Genomic DNA, 14,348 nt, shown 5'->3' with positions numbered 1-14,348 from the left:
AGGGAATAGAGTAGAGCGGGAGAGAGCAGCCAGGAGGGGTGGGGCGGAGACTCCACTGCCCCCACCTGTCGGGGGCGGGGAAAGGGCGGGTCCTGGCCCGTAGGGTCCGCCCCCGGCCCCAGAGCCCTGGGCGCGCGACGAGATATAAGGCAGCCGGAAACAATGCGCCTGCATCTCGCGCTCCCGCGCCGATCCCGGGAGCGTCCGGGCCGTCGTGCGCGAGCGAGGACGGGGACGCGCGCGAGGGGGGCGCGCTTTTGAGTGCGGGGCGCGCGCTCGGCGGCGCGCATGTGCCTGTGTGCGGGCTGCCGGGCTGCCCCGAGCCGGCGGGGAGCCGGTCCGCTCCAGGTGGCGGGCTGCGGGAGCGAGGTGAGGCTACGGGCAGCCGGGAAGCGGGCTGCAGGCTGCCTCCTGGGCACCACGCGCCCCCACCCGGCCCGGCCGGGCCCTGGGAGCTGCGCTCCGGGCGGCGCTGGCAAAGTTTGCTTTGAACTCGCTCCCCGCAGCCGAGTCCGCGCGTCGTGAGCTGCTTCCCTGGGCGCGCCGACTCAGGGCTGGGCTTCCCGGGACGCGAGGGAAGGGCGCGGGCTGCCAGCCGGGAGGTTGGGGAGGGACGAGAGTCTGGCAGCCGGCTGTGCAGGGGGACCTGGGGACGCCTTCTTCCCCGGCCCGCACCCCATCAGCCAGTCCCCTTCCCTCCCGCAGGGAGCGGACATGGACTTCGACTCGTACCAGCACTATTTCTACGACTATGACTGCGGGGAAGATTTCTACCGCTCCACGGCGCCCAGTGAGGACATCTGGAAGAAATTCGAGCTGGTGCCGTCGCCCCCCACGTCGCCGCCCTGGGGCTCGGGTCCAGGCGCCGGGGACTCAGCCCCTGGAATTGGTCCCCCGGAGCCTTGGCCCGGAGGGGGCGCCGGGGAAGAGGCGGAATCCCGGGGCCATTCGAAAGCTTGGGGCAGGAACTACGCCTCCATCATCCGTCGTGACTGCATGTGGAGCGGCTTCTCCGCCCGGGAACGACTAGAGAGAGCGGTGAGCGACCGGCTTGCCGCCGGCGCACCCCGGGGGAACCCGCCCAAGGCGCCCGCCGCCCCAGACTGCGCTCCCAGCCTCGAAGCCGGCAACCCGGCTCCCGCTGCCCCCGGTCCGCTGGGCGAGCCCAAGACCCAGGCCTGCTCGGGGTCCGAGAGCCCAAGCGACTCGGGTAAGGACCGCCCCGGGCCATCCAAGAGGGGGGCACCCCAAGGGTGGCCAAAACTCTGCCGCTATCTGAGGTCTGGCATTGGGTCTTCGCGAGCCCTTCGGTCACCTCCCCCTTTCTCTGGCTGAAGCTGCCGGTGTAGCCCCCAGCGGTGTCTGTCTGGCACGTGGGTGTGTTAGTAAACAGTTTGAAGAAGTGGCGTGGGAGCCAGCGTCCTTTTGATGATGATTGGAGCCCCAGGGGACAAGGGAGACTGGGTGAAGCTTAGCGTTTAGAGAGGATAATACTAGGATTGGACTGTAGGGGATATCTGTCCTCCGGAGGCTGGAAGGGGTCCCTTAAAGGTCACTTGAGGCTTGAAGTTTTTTGTTGCTGCCACTTTCCCTGGGGAAACTCACACTCCCCTAGAGAGAGAGGAAGCTGAGGAGCCTTTTGTGCAAAGCCAGAGTCTTAACTCTAAAAAATCTAGTTTCCTGTCTGCTTTACTTTAAAATGCCCATAATGCCCTCCCCTTGCACCATTCCTACCCTCTACCATTTGTGTCCCCACACAATCACCCACCAGACAGGCAAGAGAGCAATGAACGCTCCCTATTAACAGATGGAAAAACTGAGGCTTGGAAATAGGAAATCACTAGAACTAAGTCCCATCTTCTTTTGCCCAATCCTCCATTGCAACCAGGCACTTCCTTGATGTTTCCAGGGTCTTCACGGTAGCTTATCCCGGAAGGGCTACACCTTGCTTTGTTGATTTGGTCTGAGTTGGAAAGATGTTCCTCTAGCTCCCTCCTAATTTCGCCTGTGTCTCTGTGTACCTGCTTCCTTGCATTCAACAAATGTTCGCTGGTCCCTGCTTGGTACTGAGCTCTGAGCTAGGTGCCAGGATCACAGATACTGGGCTCCAGCCTCCTCCCCCACCCTTGGATGCAAATTTAAACCTCATGAAGGGCAGACTTTCAGCATCCTGTGCCACCAAACTATGCTGTTCTTCTCCTAGCCCTTAAACCTCTACCCATGAGAGAGACTAGAGAGGGTGCTTCTCTAGGGTGCCAACTGACTAGCTTCAGGTAAATCAGGACCGAGAAAACTCTCGGTGGCTTTTAAAGAATAACTTCTACAGAACCATTTGAGAGGGAACTGGGGAGTGGGTATGGAAGTTGTCATACACTTGAAGGGAAAAATAAGGATAACAAGAAATTAAAAGTCAATTTTTTTCGGTCCACTGTGTTAAGGTCATTTTTAACCTGCTTGCTTTCAACACCAAGAGCTCGTGTTTGTTTAATGGCTGGAATGGGAGTTTTGAGTTCAAGAAACAAATAAAGATCTATCTCTACAAAAGCTGATGAGTGATAGAGTGGAAAAAGCATTGTCTGGGGAGTTTCGAGATCTTAGTTTGAGATCCAGATTATTACAAAGGTGATATGCGGACTTGGCTGATCTGGATCTCAGTTTCTCCTTCTGCGCGCGAGAGGGTTGGACTTGATTGTCCAGCTGAGACCATTTCCTTGTCTGGGTAGAGTTAGACCATCTTTGAAAAGAATGGTGTCTTACATTATTTCTTCCTTAGGCAAGAACCTTACCAGCTATGAGGTTAACACAAATATTAAAGATTTGGGATGTGGGGAAGCCTCCTGAATCATTTTCTGACTTGCCCTTTAACCTGAACCTGTTTGCAAGCTCCTGGTTCACTCACAGGCCACATGGCCCAGAACAAAATGCAACAGATTGCAAACAATAAGGGGGGGGTGGGGAGAGTGACTGACGGCAAGGCTCAGCCAATAGGGTCTAGGGGCTGTGTAAAACAGCATTCCAAACACAGCTTAGCCAGCCAATCACAGGCCTTGTGGCCAGGAGGGCTGAATGGTCAGGTTTTATTAATGGAGAAATAATGCGATTGTCCACACAATGGAAGCCTTCCTGACAAAGGGGCTCAAGCATCCTGATATTCAAAAGAGGCCGAGAACCGAGCTCTTATGTTGTCAGACTGAAATGCATTAAGGTGGCCTTCTATGCTGGGGCGGCAAAATGCGTGAAGCAGGAAGGCTTTCCCCTATTTGCACCTCTCCGTGGTTGGGTAGCCAGGGAGACCTTTGAGGCAGGGAATGACGAGGGCATTTCCAGGCGTCTCCAGGTCCCTGGTGTTTTGGCCCCTTGTATTGGGACATTCTGCTGCTGCTCAGTTCCCTGTTCCCCGCAGAGGTCGCTTGGAAATGGTCGCTTGTACCTTTGTGAAGTTCCAGCAGCTTTTGCGGACAAGCGATTACAAATCCAACCCTCTTCTGGTCCAGGGAAGGGGGTGGGGCGGACGACCTATAAATGATGGATGACTAGAAACCCATTGAAACCAGGAGCAAAATGCTCCTGAGGGAAACCCGTTCCCTCCCCTCTGTGGGTGAGGAGGGATGGGTTGTAGCCCCCTCCCTACCCCCCCGCCCTTCTCTGAATCTTCAGCTGAAAAGGATGGCAGAATCGAGAGGTGGGGGAATAATAGGATTTATAACTTGTGAAAAGTAACAATTCCCCAAGTGCAGACTGTGCTGGGCAGGAACAAAGGGCAGCTCTGCCCACAGACCCCTCATTTACAATTCTGATGGGGCATGAAAGAGCCCGACTGGGGGAGATCTTTAGAGCTAAACTTTGTCCCAGGCCGATAGCTCTTTCTCTCCATCCCCTCGGTGGGGGAGGGGAGCGCCTGGGCAGACTGGGGGCTGTTGGCTTGGGTCTGCCTTTTGTTCTTATCTAAGCCTTGCTGTGCAAAAGGAAATTGGAGAATATTTTCCTCCTTGCTTATTTCCCCTTCTTTCCTTCACGCTGCCCTTACCCCCTTACAAACGAACCAGTTATCTTTCTCCTCACTTCAATCCTTTTATATCTAAATGGGGGAAAATGTCAGTTCCTTTCTCAAGCCCCAGCCTAGGGTGTGTGTGTGTGTGTGTGTGTGTGTGTTTCTCATGGGGTGTGTTTCTTCTCTGGATCTCTCTTCTTGGACAGAGGGTGAAGAAATTGACGTTGTGACAGTGGAGAAGAGACAGTCCCTGGGTGTACGGAAGCCAGTCACCATCACGGTGCGGGCAGACCCTTTGGACCCCTGCATGAAACACTTCCACATCTCCATCCATCAGCAACAGCACAACTACGCCGCTCGTTTTCCTCCGGAAAGCTGTTCCCAAGGAGGGGCTCCAGAGAGAGGTCCCCAAGAAGAAGCTCTGGAGAGAGATGTCCCAGAGGAAAAGGAAGAAGAGGCAGATGAAGAGATCGTGAGTCCCCCACCTGTAGAAAGCGAGGCTCCCCAGTCCTGCCACCCCAAACCCGTCAGTTCCGACACTGAGGATGTGACCAAGAGGAAGAACCACAACTTCCTGGAGCGCAAACGGCGGAATGACCTCCGTTCTCGGTTCTTGGCCCTGAGGGACCAGGTACCCACCTTGGCCAGCTGCTCCAAGGCCCCCAAAGTGGTGATCCTGAGCAAGGCCTTGGAGTACTTGCAAGCCCTGGTGGGGGCCGAGAAGAGGATGGCCACGGAGAAAAGGCAGCTCCGATGCCGGCAGCAGCAGCTGCAGAAGAGAATTGCGTACCTCAGCGGCTACTAAGTGACCAAAAAGGCCGACTGCTCTGTCTTACAGAGACCTGAGTTTATTTTTTCACCTTCCTTCTCCCCCTTAGTAATTTGCACATTTTGGTGATGGTGGGACAGTCTGAACAGTACCTTCCAGAATGCAGTGCAGCTGGCGCACACACTCCTAAGGGCTCGCATTCTCGGAAACCTTGAAGCCCAGCGCTCCCGCTTCCCCGACTCACAGGAGCGCTGGGTCTTCTCTGGCACCTCGGGCTTCTCAGGCAGGCAGCTGACCGAGGAGACTTGGGGGCTGCCTAGCTCACTAGCTCGGAAGAAAAGCCTGACAGATGCTATGCAACAGGTGGTGGACGTTGTTGGGGGTGGGGGGGCTCCAGCCGGCATGAAATCTCACACTCCGGATGAGCTTTAGGCTGGGAAAGGATGCTCCCGCTGGTGTCTCTGGGGTGATGCTAGGACAGCTGGGCCCGGAGGCTCTCCCTGAGGCTCTTCTTTCCAGGAGACACACGAGCTGTCTTGGGTGAAGACAGGTTCACAGACTTGATCAGCATGGACCATTACCTCACTGTCAGACACTTTACAGTAGCTGAGGAGTTGGAAAATTTATATATACTATATACATATATATATGTGCATATATACATATATATATGTAATGATATTAGCCAACACCCCTCCTCCCAGTCTAAATGCTGCGACCTTGAGAACATTTAAAAAGAGTTTGGCCTCTAGATTCTTTGTCTCAAAGCCCTCTGGGCCCTTTCCTCTGAGGGAGAAACCATTCTGTCCCCACAAGGGACTTTTTTGTTTCCTTCTGCCTTTGTTATGCAATGGGCTCCACAGCACCCCGTTGCCACAGGTCAGAAATATTTCCCCAAGATGCTGGGAAATGGGTCCTAGCCTGCGGCCTGGGGAAGGCTTGGAGTCCTGGCTGGGAACTGTTATCCATCCAGGTGTTTTCCATCTTGGAATCTTCTCTCAAGGCAGATGTCAGGCACCTGCGGAGGGGGAAACTCTACCACTTCCTCTTTCCCACTTCCCTCTTCTCTCCATGCCCGCCCCGGTAAGTCTGAAGTTCTACTAGAACTGTCCTTCTAGTGCAACTCCAAGGAGCTTGCTTGCTGGCTCCAGAGCCACCCTCGGGCCCCATGCCAGCCTGCCATGAGTCAGATCTCTTTCCCGGCGTCTGGGCCTTGCTGAAGTTCTTGCTAGGAGAGCTGCTGGGACTCATCCAGTCCTCCAGAAGGTGGACTAGTCTCCTGGTGTGTTTTAAAGGAGCTTCCAGGAGCGCTGCTTAGCCGACCATGGATTTGGCCCCAGGTGAACTTAGTACGTCCAAGTGGATTCCAGGTGCCGCATCCAGTCTGGAAAGGCATCCAACCCAACAGGTGTCCTGTGGGCAAACTCAGGAGCCCCTAAGCCTGGCCTGGAAGAAAGATCAGCTCCTCCAGAACCCTGCCCAGGGCAGCAGGTGCCTACTGGCTGTGGTTTTGAAAGCGGGGGAGGGGAGGACGGTAGAGCACTCTCTGCTGCTCTGCAAAGCCAGCTGCTACTTCCAAACTTACTATGCACAGTGGTCTGTTTCTGAGGTTGCTTCCTGGCCTCAGAGAACCCCAGTGGAAGTTTGGGGAACCTCTCTACTTTCTGGAGTATGGTTTTCGGGAGCCAGCTGACTTCTGGAATTGTGTTTGGAGAACAGGTGGGATAAAGGTTACTGATGTATCACCTGAATAGCTTGTGTTTTATAAGCTGCTGTTGGGTATTAGGCTGGGAGCAGTGGTTTGTTTTATTTGTTTTTTTTTTTTTTAATACTGTATTTTTGTATGCCTTTTGCAAAGTGGTGTTAATTGTTTTTGTACAAGAAAAAAAAAAAGACAAAACTCTTGGGCAATTCTCCTGTTGCAAGAGTCTGATTTATTTCGAAAGGCAAGTTTACCTGAAATTTTGTATTTAGTTGTGATTATCAATTGCCTGATTTTAAAATGTTGCCTTGTGGGACTTCCGCTAATAAAAGATTTCTCAAACATATCAGAGTGGGGGCACCTTATGCCAGCCAAGTCCCCCTGAGCCAAGGGAAAGGATTTCAGGGTAACCACCAGTGATCCAGAAGGTTGCATTTCTCTAAACCATGTTGCTAACCAGGTCATTCCACCTTGGGTTCCTGAAATGCCATTTCAGACAAGTCTAAACAATGTTGGTTCAGTACTTGGTGTACTTGGTGAACGGGAAATCCTCTTGTGAATTGCAAGGAGTACTGAATTTATACTTTGGAAGGTTTGAAATCCCAGTTCCATTACCTGATTTGTTCTGTGCCTTTTAGCGTTACCTCTGTGACCCTTTGTTTTCTTATCTGTAAAATGGGGATAAATACTATGGTGTGGGGTGGGGGGCGGCAGGTATTAATGAAGTAGTAGATTTTAAGTCTCTTTTTCTCTTTCTTTTTTTTTTTTTAAAGATTTTATTTATTTGTCAGAGAGAGAGAGGCAGAGAGAGCGAGCACAGGCAGACAGAATGGGAGGCAGAGGCAGAGGGAGAAGCAGGCTTCCCGCCGAGCAAGGAGCCGGATGTGGGACTCGATCCCAGGACACTAGGATCATGACCCGAGCCGAAGGCAGCTGCTCAACCAACTGAGCCACTCAGGTGTCCCTCTCTTTCTTTTTTTTTAAATTTTTAATTAACATATAATGTATTATTAGCCCCAGGGGTACAGGTCTGTGAATCGCCAGGTTACTCTTTCTTTCTATCTTTCTTTTAGATTTATTTATTTATGGGGGTGCAGGGCAGAGGGAGAGACCCAAGCAGACTCTGCACTGAGTGCTGAACCTGACTCGGAACTCGATCTCACGACACAGAGATCATGGCCCCAAGATCATGCGTGACCGGAACTGAAACCAAGATTTGGGTGTTTAACCCATGCACCACTCAGGCACCCCTAAACTCCTTTCTAGAGTATAAAGGCTTATATTCTTCAGGGTGGTACCATTCTTACCTTGATGACCTGATGACTTTGCAGGATGTCTTAAAGATCCTCAAATATTTTGTGATGTAAATTTTTTTAACCTTCTCCCTCCATTAGTGAAAGAAAATGAAGACTCCCCTTCCCCCTCATCATTCTCATAAATTTACTGTTGATGCAAGAAGGGAGAATTGAATAAACGCCATTCCTGACAGAACACCACGTATGCCAAAGGACTCTGCTCCCTCTTACATATGACATCACAACCAGCTACTTGGGGGGGGCAGGGAGGAGGGAGACTGAGGTTCTAAGACTGAAAACAAAACTGCCCAAAGTGACAGGGCTAATAAGTAATCGAGCTGGGACTGAAATCCATTTTTTGTCTTTTTGTTTTTTGTAATTTTATTTATTTATTTATTTGATAGAAAGTGGAAGAGAGAGAAGCAGGCTTCCCACTGAGGAGGGAGCCTGATGTGGGGGCTTGATCCTGGTACCCTGGGATCATGACCTGAGCCAAAGGCAGATGCTCAATGACTGAGCCACCCAGGAGCCCCTGAAACCTGCTTTGCCTATCTCCACAGCCTGAGGTCTTAATCATAGCATTAATAACAACAGCTTGTTTTGTTAGCATGGGATGTGTGGGGGAGGTAAATATGGAATTCCATCACTTAACTGCTTGTTGGAATTGTCTTTCCTTGGGGCCATTGTGCCTGCCACTTATTGAGAGGAAGTAGAACAAATGTTCCATGACCAGTCACTGTGCAGCAGTTGTGGCCTGGGTGGGTTAGTCTTGCCCCAGAGAGGCCCCTCCTGGGACTGGGAAAAGCCAACAGTTGCTGTTTGGAAAGGCCATGAGCATCATGGTGGGGGGAGGCCACCTTGCCTCAGCTAATCCTTCCTTACAGCTCAGACCTGTTCGGTATTGCCTGCCTGCTCACCCTCTCTTGTAGGGAGCCTGAGTAGAGCCAAAAAGCTCCTATAAATTCCTCACATTTGCAAAGTGACAAGGTCACATAACAAAATCAGAATCCCAAACCCAGTCTCCCGTCAGATAAACTTTCCACTCCATCCCTGGTGCATCCAGGTCACCAAACCTAGTTTGTAAGTAGCTATTTGACAAAAAAAAAAAAAAAAAATAGGCTTGCATTGCTGGGATTCTCTTCTTAAAACTCCAGTTCCCTCTTTCAGTTCTAGTCACTCTGCTCCCAGTACACTCATCCTACATCTTTGATGCCATTTATCAAGAGACTACTTTGTTGGACTTCTCTCCTTTTCCTAGCCTTGAAAGAATTCAGGAGCCCTCCGTAAAATCATAGGAACCCCTAGATATGGGTACTGGTGTTAGTTGTTTTACATATCTTACTTCTCACAATAACCTAGGGAACAGGGTGGCATCAACCCCATTTCACAGATGAGCAAACTGAAGCTCAGACACATTGAAATCATTTGTCCAAGCCCACACAGCTAGTGCCAGCCGCCTGTCTCCAAGCTTCAGCTCCTCTGAGTCCAGCTCTGCTGAAAAAGGAGTGGGAATAAAGCCATCTCCTGGGGGGAAGGGAGGGTGTTTCTGGAATGTGAGGTATTTTAAGCTCCTTCCTAGCTCATTTCTACAGACTCCTACCTCTATCTTTGTCTGAAAATAGCCAGGAGTTTATTCCTGGATTTCAGAGAACAATTTCTACAAATTAGGTTTGACTCTGAATTGTACACCTAAGGGACTGGGCACCCAACCCAAGGACATGCACGTGGACAATAAAGGGGCAGTTGAGAAGCCACACTTAGTGTAGAAAAGAAAGGTCACCCTCCCTGTTAGACAATAAAAGGCTAACACGTGTGCTAATTCCCGCCCCTGTGGAAAGCTATTTTGGGGGGACTGAGACAGGTTGAACTATCTTAGATGTGCTGAATTTGTGTAAAGGGCTCCGGGGGTTGGGATATTCAAGAATATTCACTTGAGAAGGGGGAGGGGAGGATGGGGATGGCTTTGTTGCTCTGGAGGGTGATAGGAGGGAACAGAAAGAGGTTCTTTCTGAGGATAAGATAGCCAGTTGGAAGATGACTGATGAGTGGGTGTCTGACTGGGGAGGCCTGAAGGGGAGGTGTCTAAGTGTGTCAGCCGAAGTTCCGCTGGAGGGTGAGCATTTCTACTTTAAGCCCGGTGGGCTGCTCTGCTCTTGTTAATGTCTTTATTTGGAACTGCTGCCAAAGGGATCAACTGTATTAACGTTACCATTCTTTGGGCCAGGAAATGTAAATATGTTCTTAAAGTCTCTAATCAGGTGAGTTATTAAATAATTAGACTCAGTGCCAGGGGCCCAGTAGGTGCCCAGGAAGTGTTGGATTGCCTTTAAACCTGTAGGAAGCGGTACAGTTCAGTGGTCTCCCACACCCAACAGGTCTTAGTTCCAAATCTGGCTCTGCAATTTCCAGCTGAACCTTTGCCACCACCTTGGGCAAATTATGACCTTCTCTGTGAAACAGGTCTTAATAATAGCATCCACTTCATGGGGCTGCTCTGAGCGGTAGTAAGTGTTCAGGAAACGATTAGTGTTTTTCCAAGCATTTAGCAAGCCACACCTAGAATACAGATTAGTCATATCTGAAAAGCGATGGAAGAGACTGGTAGAATAAGGAATCTTCCCAGAAGGAGTACTTAAAGTAATGTGGAGTACACAGAGTGATACCTCAAGAGTAGCCAGAGTCTGGGGAGCCTGAGCTAGGCACAGGGGGAAAGTGAGGCACAAGACCTGAGCTTCCAGCTGGTCCACAGCATCCCACGACCCACGACAGGCAGAAGCTGTGAGTCTGGGATGCTGTGGCACCTGTCGGCCCTCCCTTTGTCCTTACTGGGCACTGCGGTACCTTCGAACTGAGCTGGGGTTAACTGACCCCATTTCTCCAGGTAAACCCTCAAACGTCTGTTTTGTTCGGGCAGTGACTCTCAAACTTGAGTGTGCATTAAGGAACCCCCTTCCCGCCCCCCCGCTCACACCTGATACAGTAGGTCAGAGCCAGGAATATCTATGCCACTGACAAGCAAGCAGGAAGGTGGAATCCTGAAGAACACTGGAATGAAGAGTTGGAGACAGGTCCTGTGGAGATTAAAAAAAATACATACATCTATCTATCTATCTATCTATCTATATCTATATATGTATCTCCATAGAAGGTGGTGTAGATGGTATAGTATGATGGTTGAGAATAGGGATTTGGAGTCACTACCTGTGTGATGTTGGGCAAATTCCTTAGCCTCTCTGAGCCCTAGAAGATTCCTTCTTCCCTGAAGTGGATATGATATTAATACCTGCCTCACAGGACTGTTGTAAAGATTCAACAGGTAATTCTACATAAAACACTTAGAATAGTGCCCGCCGCACAGTGAGAACAGTGGTCTATGAAGCTAGGCTCCTTGTGGAAGTTCATGAGCGTGTGAACACGATCATGAGATAAGGCAGTACATGTCTCAGACGAGGGCTACAGGCCTCAGAAGGGGAAGAAAGCACTTTATTTGGAGTCATCAAGAAAGTTCTTGGTGGAGATACTGTGACTATAACTGGAACTGGAAATCTCTGCAGCATGTAGCCGAATGAAGAGGAGGAAGGTGTTCTGGGAGGAGGGAATAGTTTGGGGGGAAGAGGGGATGGGGGAGGTTGTATGGAGTCTTGGGGAATGGGGAAGAATCTGGTCTGATGTGCCGGCTGGGTGGTCATATTTTTACAAAACAAGAGCTGCACGGGATTTCTGAGAGGACCCTTTTGATTGTCAACTTCCTCAGTGGTTCTTTGAAATAGGGAAGTCAGGGAAAGAAACTGACTGTAGCTTGGGACACCGTGAGGTTTGCGGTGATGGGGTCATACAAAATAGAGCACCCAACAAGAAGCTGAGGATGTGGTACGAAAGCTTTAGGAAGGGGTTTGCAAGGAAGGTATAGATTTGAGACTCCTCAGGATATAAAGATGATGAAGGCCCAACCTGCTGAGCCAGGAGAAAGAAAAGGGGCCAAAGGAGACACAGAGGAGAGAGCTTGAAAGAGTTATGAGATCAGGACTGGACGGGAGCTCTTTATGGCTTTTTCCCTTTTGTACTTCCCCCACTCTGATCTTACAGCCTTTGGGGCTTCACTGTGGGTGTGCAGGCCCTCTTAGACAGCTGAGAAGACCGGAAGTGAGCCCCCTCTGAGGACGCCTGGAGAAAACCCTGTAACTCAACTTTAGGTATAATAGAAACCCTACAACATGGTGAGCTCCACTCTGGTGAGGGGAACCTCGCTTGTTTTGAGCTCCCAATTTTGAATCGACAATTCGCCAGTGGAAACAGCAACCAAAGCGAAGTATTGTGATGATTCACAGGCACTCAGATGGGTTGTATCTTGTCCCCCACCCAACTTGTGTCTATCCAGAACCCATGAATGTGACCTTGTTTGGAAATAGGCTGTCTGCAGATGTAATCAAGTTCAGATGATGTCATAGTGGATTAAGGTGGGCTCTAATTCAATGACTGGCATCCTAGGGAGGGAGAAATGTGGAAGAGATACACACAGAGAAGATGGCCATATGAAGACAGAGGCAGGATTGGAGTCATGCTGCCACAAACCAAGGAATGTCAGCAACCACTGGAAGCTAGAAAAGGCAAAGAAGGATTCTTCCCTAGAGGTAGGCTTGGGAGCGTGGCCCTGGCAACCCCTTGATTTTGGGCTTCTGGGGTCGAGAACTGTGAGAAAATAAATTTCTGTTGTTTTAAGCCACACAGTTTGTGGCAATGTGTTATAACAGCCCTAAGAGACCAATACAGGCACCAAGTTCATCATAAAATAATCCTACAAGATATATATTTTATTTGGGGTACCTAATTAGTATGGGGATCAGGCTGAAAAGGCACCTAGGGTTGTATAAAAAGCTAGTGTTTGTCTTCAACTCAACAAAAACAGATGCTTCAGACCTCCCATGGCACATTCCTCCTTCTGTCCTATCACAGCATCCTCTCGATTTCCATGTTGAACATTTAAGCTTTCTGGATGCTTCACTTTGAATCACACTTCGACTCCAATGGCTTTACTTTTAGCCTCCTCTAACAAATTTTAAGTAAATTATTTAAAATATACAGAGGACAAGAAATAATGAACACTAGCGAGTCAGATATCCCCTCTACCTCTACGCATTTCCCCCTTTCTCTTTTCTTGCCATGTTCCCATGCCATCCCACCCCATGTACTGCTCTCAATTTTCTTTTTATTTTTTTAAAGATTTTATTTATTTATTTGACAGAGAGAGACACACAGCAAGAGAAGGAGCACAAGCAGGGAGAGTAGGAGAGAGGGAGAAGGAGGCTTCCCGCTGAGCAGGGAGCCCAAGGTGGGGATCAGGATCCCAGGATCCTGGGATCAGGACCTGAGCAGAAGGCAGATGCTTAATGACTGAGCCACCCAGGCACCACTGCTCTCAATTTTCTTTCTTTCTTTCTTTTTTTCTTTTTTAGATTTTATCTATTTATTTGAGGGACAGAGATCACAAGTAGTCAGAGAGGCAGTCAGAGGGAGAGGAGGAAGCAGGCTCCCTGCTGAGCAGAGAGCCCCATTCAGGATTAGATCCCAGGACCCTGAGATCATGACCTGAGCTGAAGGCAGAGGCTTTAACCCACTGAGCCACCCAGGCGTCCTTGCTCTCAGTTTTCTAAAGATGGTAAGACTGGTGCAGAGGTTGTCCAGCCTGATTAGATGTCTTTCCTACAGACAGACACTGTACAACATGCACACATTAGAGATAATAATTAGGTGGCTGGCTGTGGACTATCAGAAGGGGAGGCAAAGAATTATTACCCTCCAAGTAATATGAATGTCCCTAGTTCCTTATTCTTTTTTTTAGGATTTTATTTATTTATTTGACAGAGAGAAATCACAAGTAGATGGAGAGGCAGGCAGAGAGAGAGAGAGGGAAGCAGGCTCCCTGCTGAGCAGAGAGCCTGATGCGGGACTCGAGATGCCAGGACCCTGAGATCACGACCCGAGCCGAAGGCAGCGGCTCAACCCACTGAGCCACCCAGGCGCCCCCCCTAGTTACTTATTCTTAAATTTTAGATATGCTCTGGACTGAAGCCATCCAACTATCTCTTTTCAACTATCTCTTTACCCCAAATAATCTGTAAGCTATAGAGTATGGGAGGTGGGCTTCTCATCCTCCACCTCTAGATATACAATATACCTTAAGTGAGAGACTCTCTTTCCTCTTTAGTTATCTTTCAAAATATATTGAGCTACTTCCCATCAGGCCTCAGAGAATGGGGAGAGGGATCAGGGCTAATACTTGGGCATAACTACAAATAGCTTTCTTTTCTCTCTCTCAATCTCTCTCTCTTTTTTTGTAATGACTTATTTTATTTTTTATTTTTTTAAAAGATTATATTTATTTATTTGACAGACAGAGATCACAAGTAGGCAGAGAGGCAGGCAGAGAGAGGAGGAAGCAGGCTCCCTGCTGAGCAGAGAGCCCGATGCAGGGCTCAATCCCAGGAGCCTGGGATCATGACCTGAGCTGAAGGCAGAGGCTTTAACCCACTGAGCCACCCAGGCACCCCATGTAATGACTTATTTTAGAGAGGGAGTGAGGGAGGGGCACAG

General features: G+C 49.9%; 2 protein-coding genes across 2 annotated transcripts in view; both read left to right on the top strand.

The window, feature by feature from the left end:
* Positions 1 to 288: 288 nt before the first annotated feature.
* Positions 289 to 6,808, top strand: MYCL (MYCL proto-oncogene, bHLH transcription factor). The gene is made up of 3 exons (XM_044237909.1): positions 289 to 369; positions 706 to 1,210; positions 4,198 to 6,808. Exons 1-3 carry the CDS (start codon positions 289 to 291, stop codon positions 4,794 to 4,796), a joined length of 1,185 nt encoding a protein of 394 aa, XP_044093844.1. The 3' UTR covers positions 4,797 to 6,808.
* Positions 4,810 to 14,348, top strand: part of TRIT1 (tRNA isopentenyltransferase 1) — a 92,440-nt gene continuing 82,901 nt past the window's right edge. Inside the window, exon 1 of the mRNA XM_044237908.1 lies at positions 4,810 to 6,479. Within this exon, the coding sequence (XP_044093843.1) occupies positions 6,432 to 6,479 (48 nt within the window). The 5' untranslated portion in view covers positions 4,810 to 6,431. The remainder of the gene's footprint in view (positions 6,480 to 14,348) is intronic.

Source organism: Neovison vison, chromosome 2 (genome assembly GCF_020171115.1).
Source record: "Neovison vison isolate M4711 chromosome 2, ASM_NN_V1, whole genome shotgun sequence".
In the NCBI taxonomy this organism is placed as follows: domain Eukaryota; kingdom Metazoa; phylum Chordata; class Mammalia; order Carnivora; family Mustelidae; genus Neogale; species Neogale vison.
The sequence above is the reverse complement of the archived record's forward strand: the minus strand, read 5'-3'. Positions and strand labels throughout refer to the sequence as shown.